Raw genomic sequence first — 23523 nt, forward strand, 5'->3', positions numbered from 1 at the left:
TCAGATAAGACCAGATCCTTATCAGCTACCAGGTTTAAGGGCAGCTAATGTTGGTGGATAAATCAAGCTGCTGCTAAAATGAGCCGTTCTAACCAGGAAGAGAAGAAGGAGGAGGAAAAGCTGAAGGTAAAGAAGACAGACATGAATTAAAATGTTGGAGCTAATAATGAATTGTTTTTTAACAGTTTGGTCCACTGCGTTTTCATTTATCTTGTACATCAGCTGTGAAGGTAATTAAAACATACCTTCAGACAGACCTGAGATATGTTTTAATTACCTACGCGTCAGGAAAATGAAAAAAGCTATTGAAGAAATAGAAACAATGAACATTGTTGGATTCGTTTGGTTGATGGAACTCTGGACTCGTTTAGCTTAAAAACAAAGAAATATTTCAACTCTCCTCCAAATGAATTTACCTTCTAAAACACGAACTCACCTCTCTGCCCTCCTCTTCCCAAGGTGTTCAAGCAAAAGCCTTCCCCAGAGGCTCAGACACTTTTTTTGGTTCCAGGTAGAAGACTTTAGCAGGTGTTGACAAAGGGGGAGGATTTTTCTTGTAAAATAATGTTATATGAAAAGTCTAATTATTTATTCACCTGAGCTTTGAGCTAAGGCAATAACGGTGTATAAAGGAGTCACTCTGGCTTTGAGTGAGCAACACAAACCGGGCTTTGTATATCAGTTTAATTAAGATGAGGCAATATCATTTATTTCTTTTGGTACACCTGTGGTACTTAAACAACTCATTTAAAAAATGCAAATGACAAAACCAAGAGGGTGAGACCTCTTAACACATTAATTCAGAAGAAGACATGAATGCAGCCTCAGTAAAAGAAAAAAACCCCACCTCATTTCTAATTACGAACCATAAATGCATCATACAGTAAGGAGCCACCTGAATTCCGACGGGGTGATGTCGCGCACATATGGCACCAACTCCCCGAAGGGCTGACAGAATGTGAGCGGCAAAGACGCCGAAAATTGCTTTGTGCCTCAAAGCGAAGAAGTTGTGAGAAATGACAATGACTTTTTAAGCAACCAAGGCCAATCAAGGAGAAGACTGGTGGGACGTCGGCGCCGCTGCCAAAAATGTGTCTCAGTACTTCTGTCATAATTATTGTGACAGGATGTGTGTTGCCTCGCGCTGATTGGACATGGATGTAAGACTGGATTACTGCCCCAGTGTCCCCACTCAATTCCACAGCCATTACTGTCAATGGCGGCGTGAGTGATCTGTCACTTTGCAAATCAGACGACCATCTGCCACCGAGAAAAAGCATGTGCCCGCTCCCCAATAACAGACGTAAAATCTTCACTCAGCGTCTCGCTTACGTCTGGCTAAGAACAGGGTTGACTTTAAAGCCTTAACTAAGACAGGAAATGCTATTTAAAATGATGTCATTGCCTAAAATCAAAGTAAAGATTCATCTTTTCACATTAACTTTCAGCGGGGTTGTCCTTCACCCATGGTTCTATCACCCTTTTGAAGGTTCCAGCTCTGCTTTTTGGAGCAGCCGCTATAGTTTCACCATCAGCTAAAGTGTTCGGGTCCCAAACTGCTCCTCAGGGTTGAGAGGAACCAGCTGAGTTGGTCAGGTTGCCTCCAAGCAGGAAACACTGGACCCAGAACACACATCTCCCCTCGGGTCCTGGAGCCCCTGAATGTTCTCAAAGAGGGATGTTCTCATAGCTGTATGCTGACCTGCTGACCTACTGACCTCCGACCCCGCTGACTCCACTCAACTATAACAGCAGTTTGTTATAATTAATGTATTTCCATGATCTATGCTTATTCTCTCCTCTACCTGTCCTCCTCCTCCTCCTCCCTCTCCACCCAGCCGGCCATCAGCAGGAGGGTCCCCCTACATGAGCCTGGTCCTGCTCAAGGTTTCTTCCTGTTAAAGGGGAGTTTTTCCTTGCCACTGTTGCTTGTTGGGGGTCAGGCCCTGGGATTCTGGAAAGCGCCTAGAGACAACTTTCATTGTGACAGATGCTATATAAATAAAGATTGATTTAATGATTGAGGGAGGCTGGAGAAAAGAATGTCTGGACCTGTCGCCGGCCTATCAGGAAGTGTTGTTCACACCTGAGAAATCTAATTTTCACAATAAGCTTCCTCAGACATGTTATGAAGCTCAATCTGAGCTGCTGTTTATTAAACTAACACGTGGGTGCTCACTCATTGAACGAAAACACTTGAATCTCTCACCTTCACCTCCACCTCCACCTCCACATCTCCCTACTGTGAGTTTTTACTCGTACCACGCATCGAGGAGCTCATCTGACCCAAACTTAAACTCACACTTGAACGCAGCACCAGGAACTGTTGGAGGTGGTGCAGAGGGACAGTTGACTGCTGAGCAGATGGAAGAAGAACAATAAAAAGGTGAGGAGTGAATATAAACATGGTAATGGGAACAAAATCAAGATCTACTGGGTCCGAGTGCTGATAACAAAATGTCAGATGGATCCAGATTCTGCTGTTAGATCCTCAAGAGCACCATGTGAACGCTGGTGGCCCTGGTCTGACCCTCTCATCTTTAATCTGATGAGGATTCAAGTCGTGTTTAAGCAGGACTAAAAGATTCACTGTCATAACCTTCAAAATTGAGGTGGAACTACCTGTAATACTGCAAACAGCAAGAAGCCTTAGAGAGAAAAAGTGGATAAAACACCAAACACCAGCACATGTAGTCATTCTGAGCATCCCCGGGGAGTCGTTTCTGACATATAAACTTTTAAAAAGGTTTTTTTTTAATCATAAACGCTCTCCTAAATTCTTACTTTGATGTCAAATCACCACTTTAGATAATTACACCTTCACAGGTAAAAGTCAAATTTACCAGTGATGTACTGGAAAAATGACTTCTGGGTAAAGGGAAAATGGGTGACGGCCATTATGTGATGAAAAGACTTTCCTGACATGTGACATCAAAATAGAAAAGTCCGACAAAGCTATCAAGACGGAAGCCGTAGCTTATTATTTGCCGACTTGGTGCGACATCGTGCACGGCTTCCTAGAATAAGCTCCCAAGCTCCGCGGATGCAGCTATTTTTAAAACGTGAGAATATATATAAATATAAATACAAATGATGTTAACAATCGGAGACAGAGAGGAGAGTTGTGATGAGCCGAAATGAAGCTGTAAAGCAGATGATTAATTAAAAACCAGTGGCGAGAATTTGCCCAGGATGTGACAATATATGCAGTGAAGTTGTCATTGATGATAAAACACGGTCGGCAGCACTTTGCACTCTCGCTAATCCCGCCCACTTCCTGGGAACTCCAGAGTCCCCCCTCCTCGGCATGTTAAGTCGGGGGACAATTCCGGGGAGGCTGCGCTAAAATCATTCCCTGTCAGATCGATGAATGTCAGAGAGCGACGGAATATCCACGTGTCTGCACAAAAGAGGGCGGCGCTGCGCCGGCGGCCCCCGGTGGGTAGTGATCCAGCTCGGGCGTGCGTCTGTAAGGAGGCACCGCAGCATCCTTTGATCCACGCTGACGTGCACCATGTTATGTGGCATGTCGTGAGCGGCGGTCGGGGCTGTTTCTTTAATTTACCGAGACAAAGTGCAAACGTGCTAAAAGCCAAACCCGCTCTGATGTGTCACCGCGAACTGTGTGCTGGGGAAGGGGGGGGTTCCAGACCTGCATGTACTATATTCTTACCCATCTGTCAAAGAGCATCCGCCATCAAAGCGAGGCTCCTACTTGCGCCTGACACCGCGGATCTGGATGTCGGGGTCAGACAAGCCTCGTGTGGCTGCCAGGAAACCTCTGGACAAATGTCACAACTCCAGGGCTGACAGTCGCCTCCGACAGGTCGTTAAATAAAGATGCGGTGCAGGATATTAGTTCAAGGCCGGTGTGTTCATCAACCCTGGTGACTGAACCAACTTGGTTCTGTTCTGGCTTTCAAAAGTTTCTTTTTCCACCTCAGAATCAGCCCAGGGTGCCGACGTCTCTGCTAAGCAAACGTGCGCTGCAGAGAGGGCGGCGTTATTCTCTCATATGGTGCCCTTGTATTTCAGACCACATGCCAGCTCTCGTCCCCCCCCTCCAACTTTCTGCAGTTCGCTGCAGATCAAAATCTTTTAATTAAAAAGGACATCTTTGGTGCAGCACATTTCCCGATGACGTGCCAACCTTTCTGAGCCAGTTGCCATCTGTCGTCACAGCACTGTGGCTGAGACCTCATCCCCGGCAAGCTGTGTGAGCCCAACGCCAGCGAGCTTGGGCGTGCATCTGGAGAAGTAGGCTTTGGCTGTGAAACACAAATGAAGCTCGCTCTGTTAGAGACGAGGTCACTTAATCGGTGGGCCTGCTGTCATTGTTAATTGGCTAATACAGCATATACAGCTAATCGTCTCAAATGAATGTACACATTTAACCTTTTTTACCTCTTCAAAGGTAAATGTATTTTTACTATAATTAGTATTATTAGCCTTAAGCTAGCTGGTTCCCAACCATGATAGTTAAGCATTTCAATTAATGAATCACTAGTTTATTTTCTAGGTTTTTTTTTTGTCTGTTTTTGCCATTAAAACTGGAAGTGGAAAAAAAACATTTAAAAATAATATTCAGAACCAACAAACCAGCAAGTTTGTGACGGACATAGAAGGAAGAAAAAGGTGAGCAGCCGAGCAGCGATGCACTAATTGTCACGGTTCGATATCGAGAAAATCTGCTCATCTAATACAAATTGCTCCTTAAGTTCACATTTAGTTTCTGAAAAAAGGTTTTAAATGCTGTCTGGAAACTGTTCTCAGAATTTCATGGAAGAGGCGAACGGCAATCAGGCAGCGTTTCATTACTGAACATTCATTAAATACACATAAGACTAAATTATTTAACTTGATGAATGACCTGTCTCGCCAGTACAGTGCGTTCAAGAGCCCATGTAAATGCAACAGTTCATTCAAGGTCTTAAACTGTTTGATAATCCAACGAGTCACCGAAAGAAACTGTGACTCACATTAGTCCCTCGGACGTTTAATTGATTACTTGTTGTTTCCTATTCAAGGAACATTAATGTTGACACATACGTAAGCCAGTTTCTGAGTTTGTAACTGTGGCGTGGCCTCTCGTGCACAAGGCGTTGCTACTAATGTATGAACACTCGGGCTGATGGAGCGTTGTCCCCGAGCGCCCTATCGTTTTCAATCCTCGCGATAAGCTTTGACATTTTATGAGGAACGTCTGCCACACATAGACCAGCCGCTGGTTGGGGGGGAGCTTCAAAACGGGAGACGGGATATGTGGGCGCCAGAATGCTGCCCGGCCCTGTTTCTACAGTGGCCTGAAAGGGTCAAACAGACTTGAATATTGCCTTCTGTAGCATTTTAAAGCAGAAATGCTCTGAACTGACCGAGGTGCTCGGACCTACAGGTGACACACGCCCGCACACAAGGGATCCATGGCTGTGTTCGCTGGATTTTAACCCCGGGATTTAAACCCCCCGCTGTTTCCTTCCATCACACAGATTACCCACAAAAAACCTCTCGATTAAACAATTGTGGTGGGGGGGATCTCTCTTCTCTTTCATAAGAAGTAGGTTAATTGTATTTGGATCAAAAGCTTGATGCCATTTTTGCACCTGCTTCGCCCGTTGCGGCCATCGCTGCGTGATGTGCCGCGCAGACCCGAGCGGCCTGGCAGCAGGAAGCCGAGGCTCCCAGAATGACCCCCCGCAGCTCACGACACTCAAAGGTAACCGTTTTGTGAGGGGCGGCAAATGTTCCGAGGCTTAGCGTTAAACATTCCTGGCTGGAAATGAGTCCATAATGAGATCAACATCAGCAACTAAATCCCTGACTGCAAAATAACATCTCTGCCTCCATCGTGACTCAACGGGCTTCCCGTGCCTACGTAGAGCGAGTGATAAGTGCTCTAAATGCGCCTTGAACCTTTCAAAATGTCCTAATCTCTGCAATTTTCTCTGAGCAGGTCCTAATGTGCTTGTGCTGTGTTTTAAGTACCCCGAGGATAAAACTCTTAATGGTCATCATAAACTGTAATCCAAAGAGATTCCGCTCTTAATCCATGATCCCGCGTCTGGGAAACTGCTCAGAGCAAGTCCGCCCCAATCCCATTTCAATCCCAAGTTTCATCCCCGACCGCGTGCGCAGAGCAGCGGTAATTATGGATGGGCGTCCGTGCGTTCATGGGATCGGAAATCTGAAACGACAGATGGTTGTTCTGTAAACACAACCCCTCGCCGTCGCTTCAAAACTTCAGATTTTAGATGTTTCATAACCCATTTGGTTGCACAAGTCAGCAGTTTAACGGTAGAATGAGAGAGCCACTCGCTAGGGACGGTGTGTACAAGCTAAGCCATCGTGCACTCTCACTCCAGATGGATTATGGAACTGCACATTGCAGTATGTATAGTTAGCGTTGGTCCAGCTGTGATGAGTCACGTCTGATTACTTCGGTGACATCATCATCTTTCAAATCTCCATTGCAAAGACCAATAAATTTGGTCTCTTAGGTATAAAATTGCACATGTAAGATGGTTCACGGACTCACAGGGACGCTGGGAATGTTCCATCAGGTGACCCCCCTGCCGGCCCGGAACTTCCAGTTCTCCGGACTGGCTCTTCTGGGGCCTTCCTGCTTCCCGGGGACTCTTGATCATTGATCTAAAAGCTAAGCGCGTTCCATTGTATTCATCTGCTCAGCCGGAACGGGTGGAGCGGTTACAGCTGGCGGAGGAACGCCACCTCGGTGGGCAAAGGAGACAAACAAATAAAGCTGACTGATTCCTCGGCAATGATATGTGACGGCAAGAAAGACCCAGTGTTCCACGCCGCACACGCAACGTCATGGAGTCTATTCGCACCATGTCCCTTATCCGTGTGAAGAAGACTGAGGATACAGGTGCTCTGCGCACATCCACGCGTCAGCACCTGACGCCTGTCTGTCCACCCTCCACAGGCGTGCGGCAGCTGGGTCCTGGACGCTTCACCAGTTTACCGCACATCTGTAACCGCCTACAAGCCACACGGCGAGAGAATTTAGAGACACGTCACCAAACTAGTGAAGCTTCTGCAGCTGTGATGTCATCGCTGCTGCAGCTTTGGTTGCGTAATCTTTATAGTTTCAGATCTCCGTGAAGAGTTGTTGCATAACTTTCTGTAGTTAATATGGAATTAGTAAACATATCCAATAAGCCTTTACAAACACATTTTTAATCTCCCCTATCCGAGGATGCTCTAAAAACAGCATTTTTCAGAATCTAATTAGCTTTTTTTCTTTACCCCCCTAAGCACAGCAACAAACAACAGCAGAAGAGCAAAACTTTATTAATATCAAATTAAAATGTGGGTGGAAGATGTGGCCTGTTTTTTAAAGCTGGGAGTGCGGAATACTGAAGGAAATCTCTCGGGGGGGGGCAGCTTCTTAATCCACCTCCTCCTCTAAACCTCCACGTGGGTCACTCGGCTTCATGTGAAGCCCAACATGTAGAAAAAAGTACCCCTGACCTCACACCCAGGGTCAAATGTGTTTAACACTCTTAATTAATCAGCCTTTAATTAATCATTCAGATAAGGTGGATAATTGTTACACGGGGGATAAATGGGGGATTAACTTTTGTTTCATCAATTCTCTTCATATATTAGAATAATCATGACCTCTTCCGGCTGCAGGCGGCTGAAATCCTTCCCGACTTCCCGATCATATTCTGTAACAGCGACAGCAGCTGCAGGGAGACACTCAGACTAACCTTGGCGACCCTGTTGGCGACCTCCCGTCCGACCGTCAGCCCCTGAACAAAGGTCCGCGCGGCGATGAAGGCCCTGTTGACCTGGGCCTTCAGCTTCCTGGGCACATCGCCGAAGGGTTTCAGCTGCTCCGTGTGCTTGCTGATGCACTCCAGGTAGTCTTCGCTGAAGTGGTACTGCGAGTTGAGCAGCTGGAACATGTGCTCCAGCAGCCGCGACCAGAAGTCGTTCAGCATCTCCTCCAGGTTGACGTTGCCGCCCGTGTAGTAGCGCTTCAGCTCGGTGAAGAGGTCCTGGAACACGCCCGAGTTCTGCATGTAGAGCTTCCCGTAAGTGCGCGTGAACATGCTGTTCAGAGACTTCTCCGAGTTGTCCAGCAGCTCCAGGAAAAACTCTGGGAAGAGGGGAGAGGCGGAAGGAAAACAGCTTAATCAGCACGCAGGCGTTTATGAAACCGAACTGACGATTTTATGACTCTATCTGCGAGATGTAGGATTATATAAAGGAAAGGAGGACCTGGACATTCATAATTCAGCTGCGGAGGGAAGAAAATGGGGCACAATGACTATGAATGATTAATGCAAAGGTTCTGATTGCATCGTGTAATAAAATCTTGGTTAGCTTGGCAGACGCTGGTGCAGCCTCCGTTGCCCCCTCGCTGCATCCTCTGCTCCGTCGGCTGGTCATTAAAAAAACCTCACATTTAATGAAGAAAGCTCCTTTCCTGGAATCCTGTTTTACATTCAACGACGCTTCTCCTGCCACAAATCGGCCTTCTGCTTTTATTGAGCAGTCAAAACAGGATTTCTTTGGGGGGGGAGGGAGGAGGCTCAATGCGCTGATGTGACGGATCTGCAGCGAGACTCAAACACATTCGTGCTCGGCAAAGACAGCAGCCGGGAGGTGCTCGCTGGTGTCACTGCGAAGGAAAACAATCTAGGGTGGACTTTCCCAGGCGGACTCTAATATCGGGAAGGGAAAGTAAAAAAATGCTGTTATTTTTTTTACATTATTTGATTGATTGCGCCAACAGAAATGATCCGTAGGAGGGATTTGGAATATTAGCGTATGCTACATTTGCTTGTGTGGTTCTTTTTTTTATCCTTCTGCAGTCAGAATAGAAAGCACCTCCAGGATTTTGTTGTTTTGGGTTTTATTTTGTGATTGTTGAGGCCAAAAATAACTGAATTTGCATCTTTTTGCAAGGTTGCTGTCAAAGCTCAGTGACAGTAACACAGATAAAGTGAATAAAAGCTCCAATAAAGCAAAAAAGAAAGCACAGACAATCAAATTCAGACACATTTTCAAAAACTAGTGGGAGATTCTGGTCACCAGACCAGAGACTGGTCAGCAGTGCTCTCAGCTAACAGGCCAGATAACACATCTGGATGGTGTGGATAGGCTGACCTCTGGGTCAGAGGGGCAGAATGAAGCTGCTGCACCACAGTAGCTAAAACATACGATAGCTGAAACGTTCGAATACATGGGGTTTTGTTTTTCAAGAGTTCAAAAATAGCAGGATTTGAACTGCAGTAAATCCACTCGGGTTACACCCCGACGTCTGGTTCATGTGCACGACACAGCACATCTGCACATCAATGTCTTTCATGCCCAAAAAGAAGTCAACAAAGATAAGAAGACGTTCAAGAGCAGCATTCCGGTTTAACGTTAACTGGGATGTTTTTTCCCCCTTTTTCTCATCATCCGGCTTCCTTCTGTGAGACCACCTGATTCCTCAAGCATGAACTGAGCCAGCGAGGACAAAGAGGAAGCAAAGGGGCACCGTGTGGAGAGTCTCCCCGAAGCCTTGTTAATAGGATCCCACGTGCATGCGCATAATTGTTAGGAAGATCATCACGCGTGAACAAATGTCAAATATTTCCCCTCCTTTCTTCTGCAAACAAGCAGGCGGGGGACGCTTCACTTGTCACACATACTAATCCCCCTGCAGGAGCTCAGCTCTGACATTTCCGTGTTTATTTGATGCAGCAGTCAGATTCGGCTGCACGGTGATGAGACCCACATCTCACAACACGCCACCCCCCCCCTCCAGCGTACAGCCGCAGCAAAAAGCAGTGATCAATCCGCTCACAGCGGCGGCGAGACCCTTCACTGTTTTTACTGTTATTGTTTTCCACAAAGAAAGCCTCCTGCCACGCGTCCGTGATGAGACATTAAAAGAATTCAGACTATCAAGGGCTCATTCCTAATCTCTCCATGTTTGGACAGAGTCACATGACCTGCTACTACGTGTCAAAGACACAGATTACATGCGTTTGCAGATGAAGCGGCGCTGCAGAACTCCCAAAAGTCACCTCCTCTAATTTCTTCCGCGCGTGTGACCTGCCTTTACACCTACTCTGCTTTAAATATGAGGAGCCTGCAGGGCCTTTTTCATTCCAATTCCACCAATTAGACCTGTATCAAGGACAGCAAAGCCCCAGTGTATTCCATTTGCCTCACTGTATCTGCACAACCATCTAATTAGCTCTCAGAATAGGTGACACGTTCTATCACAAAAGCGACTTAATAGTCCCCGTTTTCATCACACAGCCTCTATAATGCCTAAACCCCAGGCTACATTTTGCCGAGACTGCTGGGTGTTTTCTTCTGTTCTTGGCTGGTAAAACAAAGTCTTAACGTTTGATCAGTAGATATTATGTATAAGAATCTGTTATATGAATGCCATTGAGGCACCTTGAGCTTAATATTTGATGAAAGAAGTTATTGATTTCCTTAATCCCAATGATGTTATGCCAGGTGTCGCTGATTCCGCTGACCTTCGACCCCAATGACCCGTTCTGGTTGAAAACCATATCTTTGGGATTAAAACCACGCCTGGATCTTTGTCTACGATGACTGGGTCTGTTCGTCTCCTCTTCCTTTATGGGTGGAGGGCCTCATTCCTCAATGAAACCATTTAAGCAAATGACAAAACTGAGCCAAAGTAATGAGATTCTGAGAGGAGGCCTGTCTGTTCTGTTGTTTTTAGCTACAGTTTAATAACGTTTACTACCGACAGAAGAAGAACAAATCGGTGGCCAAACTATTTCACTCTGATAACATGCAGCTGTCTGGCCTGGAGCGTCCGTGCACTTGGAAACAGAGAAGCATTCTCTCGCGTTCCCCCACAAATCTAAATGTCACAGGGTCGAGCCATTTACCGAACAAAGGTGCAGCTTTGGAGCTGGTTGCAGGTCAAGTTGTTGACCTTTTTTATGGATTAGGCTGATGAATCCGTCGAGACGGACTAGACTTTCCAGAAACAACGTTAATCTGGCTGAAAAGATGTTTGTGCATCACAAATTCGGTGGAACCGTTTAAAAGCAGATTCCAGAAATATCTCCACCCACACCCAACCTCACAGCGATGTGCACTTTTTCCATTGTGCGAAATTCCCGCGGAAGCTGACCGTTCCCGACAATTTCCAGGAAAACACCGTCATGGCTCGCGCACAAATATGCAGCCCGGCCCCCGACAGACACACCTCGGCGGCTCTGGGGCCAAAAACATCTGTTACAGGATCAGGGGACAGTCGCCTGCTGAGGGGGCAGCGGGAGCGTCGGAACACCCGGAAGAGTGACGGGATTCAGGGGGTGCACCGTCGGTGTAACGTCATCCTTTCAAATTGTAATAATGTGTGGGATGGAACCCCCCCTCTGCCATCACCCAGGCTGGCCTCTGTGGTTGTGATGTGGCGTGAAAATCCGTAGTTTGTAACCTTGAAATAATTCCAAGTGTGGAGAATGAATTTCCTGCAGAGGGGCGAGCAGAGCGCTCCTCTGATAACTGGCCTAATTACTGTAAATAATTTCTATAATTAATAAAGGTGACCTTTATTGTCTTAGCCCAACAAAGAAAAGCTGACAACCACACACAACAGAATGTGAAACACCTGCTATTAAGCTAAAAATATGGAAGCGCCGGGCTGCTAATCGAATCGGAAAACGTCGGTTTTTCTTCCCACAAATTGGAATTTATTCAATTCTCTGTATGGGCAACAGCTGTCAGGTCTTTACATTCTGATCCTTTCAGGAAGCAGAATCATCTAAATGGTGTAACAAAATTAGCAGTGAGAGAGAGTCATTGAAAAGGTCCAATTTAGGAACATTTTAGCACTCTCAGACAGGACACGTCTCTATTTTTCATGCTTTCCACTTAGCAAAGCATAATTTCTCCACTCATTATTCACCAAGCAATCTGTTTTATTATATTTTCATATATTACAATCATTAAAATGTACTTAATTACAAGAAGAAGAAAAATTAAAATGGAAAAATGTACTTTTCCTTTCCTAAAGAAGCTCACCTCTATGGACAGAGACAAATAAATAATTCATCTGCCACACAGACGAGGTTGTCTTCAGCTCATAAGTGATTGAGTCAAAATGCCAAAGACCAGAGGAAGAAAAAGCCCCCCAGAAGTAACGTAGAACAACTCTTGCTGCCAGCTCGTCCTTTAACGCCGCAAGAAAACTCATCCAGGTTTTTACGATAAATTCCTGATTTAATTTTCTGATCCATTTCAAGTTTCGGCTGAACTGAAATGTCACCACGTCTGTGTCCCCGTTTGCCTCTGAAGTCAAAATCTGCTGCCAGACCCCCCCCCCCCCCACACACACACACACACACTCTTATAATCACATTGCATTTGGACCAAAACAGTCCTTCATTATCTGTAATCACGTTCCAGGCGCTCCCTTTTCGCCGATCTTTAACCGTCGGCTTCATGTGAGGAGGAATAAAAGACTGTTGGTGCGTCTGTCAGAGAAAAAATGGCTCCAGAAAAAAGCACTTTCTCTTCTCTTTCATTCTGAGGGACGGCGACCCTTTGATGTTTGAGATGGTTGAGAATCCCCATGCACAAAGGTAGATGGCTGTGTGTGTGTGCATGTGTGTGTGTGTGGTGGTTGTCAGTCCTGCTCCATATCTGTATCTTCTCTGCTCTGTCAGTCCTGATAAATGTTTTGTTCCTGCGTCTCTCCTCGTTCCTGCTACCATGTCACCGTCAGTCGTATTTAGCCGCGCAGACAGTTAGCGAGAGGAAAGGGGAAAAAACAAAAGCATCATTGTCATTCATTTCCCCACAGCTTCCAGCTCTAAATGGGTAATTATGGCATCAGAGATCAAACATGTTTAACATAATTAAAGCCGGGGGAGATGTTGAACTTTTTATTCCTCATCATTTACGGACCCATCGGATTGTCAATGAGCCTGATAACAGCTGATTCAAGCTGGTTAGGAGGACTGAAGCTGCGCCGCTACGACAGGTGACGACTTTTCTGCTCCAGTTTGTGAGAAAAACACAGAACAAAACACCAGTTCTCTCTCACATGTTGACATAATCCAATCAACGCCACCCACTAATGCAATATGGCAACAGGAGCTTAATTAGCATGAATTAGCAAATGCTAATGCGGCAAGATGAAGAAAAAAACAAATAACTTCTTTTGATTTGTTGTCCAGAGGCAACAATTAAAATCACAAGCAATTTTCCGCGTCTTAGCTCTGCCTCCCTGAGGTGCAGCCACTCGCCTTCTCCGTCCTCGAGAGGCCCTTCGGGAATGACAACATTCCGTCTCATTTGCTGCCCTGACGTTCAGGTGAGGTGTGAGACAGGCAGCAGAGTGGAGGAGACCCGTCTAACCTCGCAGCATCCACACGTGCATCCACACAGCTGTCGCCGGAGAACATCTCGTCTCCTTCCTGTCCCACAAGTCCAGTTTCAGTCGGACTGCCTCGGTCATCTACGGAAAGACTGAAAGCGGGTGTAGACGCTCCGGCTCATCTCCACCAGCCTCATGTCCGCAGACTTCACTAAATTTACAAATGAATCAGCAAAAATCACCACAGTTGGCGTCTCCAGCGAACATCTGCCTTTTCCCCACCATAAATCATCAATTCATCAAGAAAACATGAAGCTCCCAACCATTAAAATCCAGATGGAACATTTTATTCCAACTCACTCACCTTGTCACTTCGAAATCTCAGTATTAAGAATTTCCTTATTTTTCTTCCCTAAATTATATCCTCCCTCTGAAATCTGTATAAACTGTGAGTGATGGTTAAGGAGTTAAAAAAAAAAGCCTGTTTGGGATCAGAGAAGCCCTGTGGGAGTCATTATTTGAAATTCGAATTTTATTCCGCCCTAATGAAATCAAATTAACAACTGTCGTGAGACTGTGACATAATAAAGTTTTGTCAGAGGTTTTTGCATCTCGTTTAAATAAATCTGGCGTAATGGAGCATTGTGGCGGAGCACAGACGCAAATCAATTACTTGTTTGTAGCGAAATTCAATCTTTTCCCTGTGATTAATATATGGGATTTATCAATTTAGCGGCTAAACTCCAGAACTAACAAAGGTTTCCCAACGCCCGTGAACCAACGCGCCCGTGTTTGTGCGTTTGTACACGCAGCTCCCGCCGAGGTTCAGGTGAGAACGTGCAGCCGAACCGACCGTCCATTAAACAAACAATAAAAGTCGGGATTTGTGCGGTGTTGAGACGTGATCCAGGGAAAACGTCACCCCCCCGGACTGATGGATGACCCTCTCCAGGTGAGCTCAAGACACGCCGGCCATTAAAACCAGCGAGGTGTCGACCACAGGCGGGGGCTCGGAGAGGAAGCCCTGCCCAGCCGGGGAGAATTTCATGGATGTGCACCAACATTTAATGGGTTTTCTCCTGGCCGATTCTCCATCCTCCCAACAAGCCACGAGTTTTTGTGTGAAAACAACCCAAAGAGCAGCTGGATGAAAACAAGTTCAACTTTAACACGTTTACTAAAATGTATTCCATGTTTTCCATAAAAGTAAGGAGAGACAATTAGATCCACTCCTTTTTTCTATTCCATAGGAAAATTGGGGGTTTGTAATGAAATATTTCCAGAGGAAAGAATTCAACATTGTAATAGGTAGATATATTATTTAAACTATTTTTTCTATTGACCCGATGGAGTCAAAATATTTTATGCAGGAAATCTTCTGTTCCTTCTTTTGTCACTCCAGAAATGAGGAATTACTGTCAACAGCCATAAAAACCCATTTACTATGCTTTTAACATCAGTACGTGGATGAATGTCTATGAAAGTATAAAGTTTGGTGTTTGTAAGTGCTGGAAAGTGTTGTCTCAGTGGTCGCTTCTTTAAAGTTCCTTTAATTTTTTATTGGAAACCACTATTTACCCACAGCAAATCATCAAATTTATAGCAACAGCATTAAAATGCATCTCAAATCAGAGCAAATGGAGGTTTTAGCCGAGAGGTTCCAGGTGGAAGTGACACGGAAAAATGTGTAACACGACCCGCTGCATGAACGCCTCGTTTTAATGGATTTAGAAGAAGTTTCCTGATCTATATAATTTTTTCAAACATTCTCACTCGTATGTGCATCTAATGTTTCTCCTCATTAATCTGTAATGTCATGTTACACTGGCCTTGAAGGCTCACGTTAGCTTCTTCAATGCTAAAAGCTGCTTTTGTTTAGGTCTCTATACACAAAACGTCGGCGCGTACATGGTGGCAGATATGGATTAAACGAAGGGTCAGTTCGAGCGCGATTGTTCATCAATCAACGTCAAATTCACTTCGCACCATTAAAGAGAGTAAGCGGATCAGTGAATACATGAATGCTAAAAGCTTTCATGCCGAGGCACTTTGTTGACAAAGCGGTTTCATGCGTTGGCGCCACGACGAGCAGCTTCCAGCCAGGTGTATAAAATCCAAGCTGCCGACATATGTGACGCCCGTCACACCGGGGCAGACGCATCGATACGAGGGGAGTGTAATTAAAGGGCTCTGGTGTCTGCTTTCACATGGCCAATCAATCACTCACTGGCAGCTCATTTACTGTTTTATATCTACAGAGGAATGTTGAAAAACTGGACTGAGGAGGAGCAGAAATCTGTCAGAAATAATCACAAAACTCAAAGCAAATATGAAGCAAATACCTTCACAGGGAATGATGAACCTCAGTGCTCATGAACAAAAACAGGCAAAAATCCATTTTATAGCAACATGATAAATAAGCAAGCTGAATAAATGTGGTTGATTCAATTAACCCGCTTTATTATTTCTGTTTAAAAGTCATTCAGACATTAAATTGATGGATTTCTGCACACAAGATGATTCAGCCCTTGGTATTCAGGAAACGCTGCAGAGTCTGATGCTAAATGCATGAATTTACTTCCATGTTAATGCTTCCGTGCACGAGCTTCTATTCTACTGGTAAACCCTTAGAAAAGTAGCAGGAGGAAAAAGAAAAACTAGTACAAACTTGCATTTAGAAATGTTTTCTGGGCTTTATTTTTCCTGTATGCGGCACCACAGAGAGACAAAAATAACCTCAATAACTTTCGCCTTTGCACTACTTATATGTCAGAACGAACTCCATATTTAATGCCGTTGAACAAAACAAGATCTGACTTTCCCGTAAGCCGGCCATTTCTGACCATATTTGTCAGCAACATGATCGCCGTGGTCGTCAATAGTGAGCGTGTGATAAGAATCGGGATGTATTTGTGGTAGCTAGCTGTGGCGGTTTGACAGGGCGACAGATGACATGGGACAGAATCGAATCAATTGTCATTCTGTTTATTGATTTCAGTCCTTGTTTCATCATTTCCACATTATAGGGGTAGAATAAAAGTCTTTAACTAAAGTCTAAACATGCTGCTTTGATCCTTGGGTAACTATGAGAAGTCGATATTATACAAGTTACTCATACGTCAAGACTTTAGATGTTGCTGCAGGAATTCTCAGCTAAAAAACACAAAAATCGATCATTTCTCCCCGTATGTTTGATGGAGCGGAATCTTTGCAGCTGCTGAAAAGGAAGAAGCTGCATTAGTGAGCCGATCTGATGTAGAGCTGTGGGTGGCAGACCCGAAGTCTCAGCGAGGTTGCATCTCCATTCACTGTTCCTGCTGTTCGCAGGTTCGTGGAGCATAAAATCCGATCGCAGCAGACTGAATGGTGAAAGGTGAAAAAACAAAAAGTGCCTCCATGCTGCTGAAAGTGTTGCCAAAAGAGTGGACTGAAATCCATCAGCGCTTGCTTGCACTCAGCAGCAAGGGCGTTCTGCTCTACGCTGCCCCCTATAGTCCAGAAAGGACATAACAAGTACATCCAGCGATAACCCTGAGTTTGAACATGGAGAGCAAACAAAAATCTGAGAGTATATTCAACTTTATTTCTACTTCTGTAACCAGCAGCAGAACTGTGCAACAGGCCAGCCGAGCGAACAGTGCTGTGCTCAGGTATCATTATCAGTGTGAGTATTTTAGAGGAAAAACACGTACACGGTGTTTTTGCCACCGCAATTCAATTAGAGCAAAGACGGGCTGTTGATGATAGTGGAGGTTTAAGAGGGGCGGCACCGCGCTCGCTCGCTCCTCAAGTGTTTGTTCGAGTCCACAAACGATGTGACGCGAGGACAAAAGCAGCAGCTGGCGTCGTGATAAAGGATGAGCCTGGTGAGGAAACGTCGTTGCAATGATAGTGTGAGACTTGCTGAACGGTGGCGTGACGAGGCGGCGAACTGCCTTTTGAATAAAAGATGCCGTTAAATCATTTGAGAGGGGAGCAGAGCCTAAAGTGAGGCCCGATAATGAAACATGAGAAAGAGAAAGAAGATGGAAATAGCCTTTGATCTTTCATTAACAGCCAACCAATACAGACCTTCTCTTTGATTTACTACATTAAAAAAAGGCAATATTCATTATAATTTGTGTGTCTAATAGCCGCTACATCGCCGGTTAGCTGTACGGCTGATAGCTGCGCCGAGGCAAAAGAGGAAGGCGAAGGAACAGAATTCCCCTTCCACATTCATCATCCCTGCCGCCCGTCAGTGGGCTGTACGACAGGTTCAGGAGCAGAAGAGTGCCCACTTCATGGGCATTTCATTGCAAGCCGCAGGAGATTTACAGTCTGTCACACGGACACAGGAAGTCAGAAATACAACTAAAAATGGTTTTCATCATCACAGGGACAATATTTAATTAATAAAACATGCATTGCTTTTTTTTTCTTTACATAAACATGCTCCTGAGGCTGTAAGGCACAAAAAACAGCTCCCATCTTTAGAGATCAGGGGTTCTACAGAAGCGCGAGGCTGTTTGCCCTTGGCAGGAAACCCGACGCTCCATAGATTCACGCCTCACGACATCCATGCAAGGACATCTGTTTTCTCCTGGGAGGAGGCAGTTCGGAGTCTATTCTCCATTGTGGAAGTGACAAAACATTGTGTGAGTGAGCGATAGAGAGAGCGGTGCAGGGCAGGAAGTGGCCTGAAAGACAGTGATTGATGCTGGGCCCAACGTGCCGACCAAAACGGTCTTAATTCAGGCTCCAACCTGCGCTTCCCCGACAGGAAGAAGACCCGGAACGTGCGTCTGTGCGCCACTCAGCTGCTCATGACAGCGATGTTTTGGGTCACAGGAAGCGTTACAGCCTATTTAGAAATTTTTTTTTTTCCTTTTCTTTTTTTAAATGGCCTCAAAACTGGAAAAAGGCCGTTTAAAAGATAGATTCGAATCATTTGAAACCTGAAACACATTCTGCCCACAGGAGCATCTGCCACAGGTCGATAAGGCTCCTTTTAATATGGCGTCACCGTGTGATGCAGGAGAATTTAGAGACTGGCAGTGGGGAGGGCTACAAATATGGCGAATGAACCTGAAATCCACGTGACACGCAGCTCCTTTCAGTGCAGCCGTCCGTCGACCACGACCGACAACACAGGCGACTGGTGGGAGGCCACAGACGGCCAATGTAGAGGGAGAGTCCAACACTTTGATAGAGAAATTGGTGTGAGGGAACATTTTCCTTCTGAGGCATTACGGCGGAGCTTCAGTCATTATCTAAAAGCACTGAAACGCTCGTCCTTGAGGAAATTAATTACATCTGTGCACTGTTGCACTCTGCCGAAAGTGTTTCAAAGTTAATGAAAGCTGAAGTACTGTCATCTCTTCCACCGTCCCTCATTTTTCAGCTTTAGAAAGTCACTGCGAGGGGGCGGGTCGGCCTGCTAAGCAATCTGTTGCCTTGAATAATCTCGGCCATCCACACCTTTGTGGCTAATATGCTAAAATGTTTTTTGCCGTGAGGCCGACCGGTGATTGATTGATAGATCATCTCACACTGAGGATGTGCAGATCAGGTCGACTCCATCCAACTAAAACCAGGAGATGTTCCCTCGCTTACAGAACAGGCTTTAAGACGTGACTCCTCCCTCGGCGCCGCGCCCAGAGCCGCCGCCCTTTCCTCATCTATAGTGAAGGGAGCCCACCGGCCTTCATTTCAGATGGCGAAGGGGTGAAATCCTCCACGTTCGGCAGCTGTCGCGTAACTATCTGACGGCGAGGGACGGCCAAAGTGGCCGCAGGCTCACGACCGGCACCGTGCGTGAGCTAATTAGCATGAAATGAGCTGAATAGATGATGAAGAATGCGGCAGGAGTTGGTAAAGGCTACAGCACTGAGACCTGCATGAGTGTCTTAATATACGCACTGTTTTAATCTGGCTACCTAATCCAGAGAGATGAGTCCAGATGAGTGAGAAGATTTCCTCTTTTTCAGCTGAAGCAGAAGTCCATGTGGTCCTCGTCTGCAGACAGACACACTTTGGACAGAGACGCCAGCGGGACTGACGGACGATATCCATAAAACATGTCTGCAAGCTACACATGCTCAGCTCCAACTGGAAAAACAAAAGCTCCTGAAGCACATTGTGCGAAAAGTTGTGTTTGAACATAAACTTAGTCCCACGCTTCCTCGCTAATGAGTCGACAAAGCGATGCAACTGTTTTTGTACCTCCTCCAGCTGATTGAGCCATTTGTATTTGGAAATAATTGCCTCCTTCTTGGAATTTGGCGTTCTGCTGCACCCATTAGACGCTAACAGCATGAGGGAGAGTCTACAGGAAAAAAGGCCTCATGTCATTAAGAAGCAAAATGAAAGAATGATAAAGGTGAGAAATAAAAGGGGAGTAACTGCTGTTAAAAAGGAGAGGGGGAGGAGGAGTGGTGCAGCTCTGTTCCAGGGAGAAGGAAGGAAGAAAATCATACCTGGAGGGGCAGATGGAACGCACATCACCTTGAATAACTCCTGCCTGTCACATCCTCCCCACACATGCTGCAACCCTTCCCCTCTGGATGAACTTTGACCTCATTTCAGTCGTTTGAATCTGTTCGAGTCGGCTCAGAGCTGCCACTTTGATGTAAATGTGCAATAATATTTAAATCTGCTGGTAAATGTGCCTATTTCTCATTAGGGAAGGACGTGACTGCAGAGAGCAGCAGGTTGCAGCCCAGTCCCACATAATCAGTCGCCCTTCCATCGTTATAGTAGCTGCACGAGCACCTCTAGCGCTCCGCATCTGCAATTCATTAAGAGTTGACCAGATATACAAAGTGAGGCCAATATAATAGAATGTTCCGAGGTTATAGTGTTTTATTGGCAACAGGTGATTGAAACCGCTGAAGAACGTGTCTGAGCGCGATGAGCACTACGGATCTGGAGCGACCTTTTCAGGGAACGGCGCCGCCTCCTTTTCACTCAAATTCAAGTCACACTGCCGGCACAAAGTTTGACGCAACGGAATAATCCAAAAGGCCATAGCGTGTTTAAGTGGCATTTTGATGACATTTCTTTGGCCTGGTTAACCTTTGGTGGCTTTCTGTTTTTTTCTCTATTACATCCCATCCATGCAAAAGATGTTTAAAAAAAATGAGTCACACTCCCACCATCGGAAGAGATATCTGCACCAGGAAACAGCGTCACATTCATAAATACCCCACAGCACAGGCGGGCCGGGTGTAAATTCACCTGAGCTGTTGATTAAAGCAGTCTGGAGACATAAATAACTGGGATTACTGCCTCCCACACAGTCGAGTTTGAATCAATCTCTTAAACTGGTAATATGTGTCCTGAGTGATGGAGCGTCTGGTCACAACAACATCAACACAACAAATTTCCAAAACCGGACCGGGCTCTTTAGGAAGGGTGCAAAGAAGCTCCAAGTGTTCCAACACAGCAGCACAGACGACCTCTCCGAGCAGCACAAATGACGCAACAATAGTATAAGGGCGGTTGTTTAATTCGCACCAGCGTCGAGTTTTCATCTGCAAACCGCAAAATTCCCATGCGATGATCCTGGAACCTGGAGTTTGGTGCCTCCGGCAGCAGATCTCAGCGGCGCCGCGGCACACTCTGCACTTTACACAACATTGAAATAAGTCGATTTTCTCTGGCTGTACGTGAACACTGGAAAATGCGATACAACGCGCAGAGACGATCTGGACCACCTGATAGTTACCTTCAATTTAAGGAATTCTTTGTGGGACGCAGATTTCTGTCCATGAAGGTTTATTTGAAACGTTTACCTTGAAGCGTCGACCCATTTGTGCTCCCATAGTTTACACCATCAGCTCCTGGTGAGACGGAGATGCTAAATGCTTCCTGCATCGAGAGCGTTTGCAGGTTCAGGGCCAGGACGAGCTAATGAGAAAGACGGTTGGTTCCGGCACCGAGGCGTTCATGAAACCTTTTGAATCCATAATGGTAACTGAGCTACAGTGACAAAAGCCGTAATGAACCCAGTCTAATTCATCCATAGAACCGGTGGTATCTCCCAGCTGCAGACGCTCGCCGACCCCGCAGGTATTGTTGCAGGATTCCCACATTTAGCGCTGCCAAGGGGGAGATTACAAAGACCAGGTAACGGTTAGAAATAAGGTCACCAGTGGAAGGATTTCATGAGGTTAATAAACGCATCACTACAGAACCCTGCAATAGTGACGGCACGGTGGACCCCTCCTGCCTACGATAGCTGATCTTAAGGTTCCCTATATTTGATTTAAATGAGACATTCAGTGACCATTGGAGAGATGCATGATGGACTCTACCGGCTCATTTAGAGAGAGTTTATCTTGCACAACGAAGCGGTTAATTGCGGTTCAAACCCAGAGTTGTGTCTCTACTCCATATCTGCCGGTTTATGCTGCTTGGTTGTCATGGAAACATAAAGGTGTCTTTTAGGCTAGAACATTACAAAAAGGAGGGGGGTCAGAGGCCAAGGTTGGTAGCAAAAATAGACATGACAGATAGCTGAACAACCATAAAAGGGTCTTTACTGCCCCCTGGTGACCGGCTGCAGGAAGGAACGTGCCCTCTGTCTTTAAAGTCTATACTACTGTTTAATGTTTGTTTCATTTTGTGGTTTGATTTAATTATTAAAGGATTTATTTAATGTTCTGCGAACATTACAGAGCATCTTCCATAAAATGTACATCAGTTAATTTTAATGTAATTCCTTAGTTTTGGCCAGAATGACCATGAAAAATCTCACTGTTCTATGATTATTCATAAACTTGAAGTATTTGTCATAAATCATTCATGTCAAAACCCCTCTGAAGGTAATCACTTCTCCTTCAGCACTGAAAACAGAGAGAAGAAATATGACAAAATCCAGATGGAGTTCAGCCTTCCAGCCTTTTATTGTTAGCATTTCTGCATGCTCGGAGAGGTCTTTGAAGCGCTGCTCTAAAGTCACCAGGGAGCGCAACTGGAGCCTCAGCCTTATTTTTGTTGACCAGGAATAAAATGACTCCTTGACTTTAGAAAGCATTATTTAATCCCGTGAAAATCTCAGGCCAGAACCAGACAGAAAACAGGCCGTATCATTTCACCCACACTTCAGAGAACCGAGCCTCACCTCTGAGCACTTTCAACATGAAAAAGTGTTGCCTTTATGGTCCGGCTCGCTGATTGCCCGCTCCGGCAGGGACCCGTGTGTTTTCACCAGCCAAGAAATGACTCACAAAACATTTGCAGCAGCTAGTTGGCTCACTTTCATAGTTAATGAGGCTCAAAGTGGTTTGGGGATCGGGAAAGTGTGGCCCAACATCACACCTCCTCACAATGAGAGCGAGATGGACATGGAGCTGCTTCTGGCTGCATTTGCTCCCGATTGTGCAGATCTGAGGTACAATAAATCGTATGGGGAGAAAAGAAGGATTTACAATCTAAATAATGTGTCCGACCTCCCGCGTGAGGAATGTTGGAAGGTCTTTTTTCCGCACATTCCTCAACAGGAAAATAATGGGAAAAAAACGATAATCAGCTCCAGAAGTGAGTCATCCCTGTTTACTATTATTTTGCAAAGAAATTGCTTTAATTGAGTAGGAGCAACTCAAACTAGGAATGAAATTAAATGAAATTTTGTTCTGTTTAAATTAGTGTAAATTTGTTCCCTTCAGGATAGTTTAACACGCATTTATCCTTAAATATAAAGGGTGTTTGCTGTCCCATCTCAGCTGAATCTATAGCCGCGTGGCCTTTTGTAATTCCTGGACACCCAAAGCAGCCTAACACTGACTCCTGTGACCTGTTACAGCACTCCACTTCTTCCACACCATTATTCAGCCCCTCACTCCATTCAGCTTCTTCTCCCTTTGTCAACCAGTCTGATGGATTCCGTCTGTGTCTCTCAGCACAGACAACACCATCCATCCACCCCTCCCTGGGCTGCCACCTTATCGTGGTGGAGGGGTTTGCGTGTCCCAATGATCCCAGGAGCTCCGTTGTCTGGGGCTATATGCCCCTGGTAGGGCCACCCATGGCAAACAGGTCCTAGGTGAGGGACCAGACAAAGCGTAGCCCAGGACCCCCTAATGATGCTAAACAACTTTGGTACCAAGTTTCCCTTGCCCGGATGCGGGTCACCGGGGCCCCCTCCTGGAGCCAGGCCTGGGGGTGGGGCACGTTGGCGAGCGCCTGGTGGCCGGACCTCTGCCCAT

General features: G+C 45.7%; 1 protein-coding gene across 2 annotated transcripts in view; it reads right to left on the reverse strand.

Annotated features, from left to right (window-relative positions):
* Positions 1 to 23523, reverse strand: part of gpc6a (glypican 6a) — an 88466-nt gene that overhangs the window by 32891 nt on the left and 32052 nt on the right. For both annotated transcript variants that reach the window (XM_057019429.1, XM_057019420.1), the window contains exon 3: positions 7731 to 8122. In XM_057019429.1, the coding sequence (XP_056875409.1) occupies positions 7731 to 8122 (392 nt within the window). The remainder of the gene's footprint in view (positions 1 to 7730; positions 8123 to 23523) is intronic.

This window comes from Takifugu flavidus, chromosome 2, assembly GCF_003711565.1.
Source record: "Takifugu flavidus isolate HTHZ2018 chromosome 2, ASM371156v2, whole genome shotgun sequence".
NCBI lineage: Eukaryota > Metazoa > Chordata > Actinopteri > Tetraodontiformes > Tetraodontidae > Takifugu > Takifugu flavidus.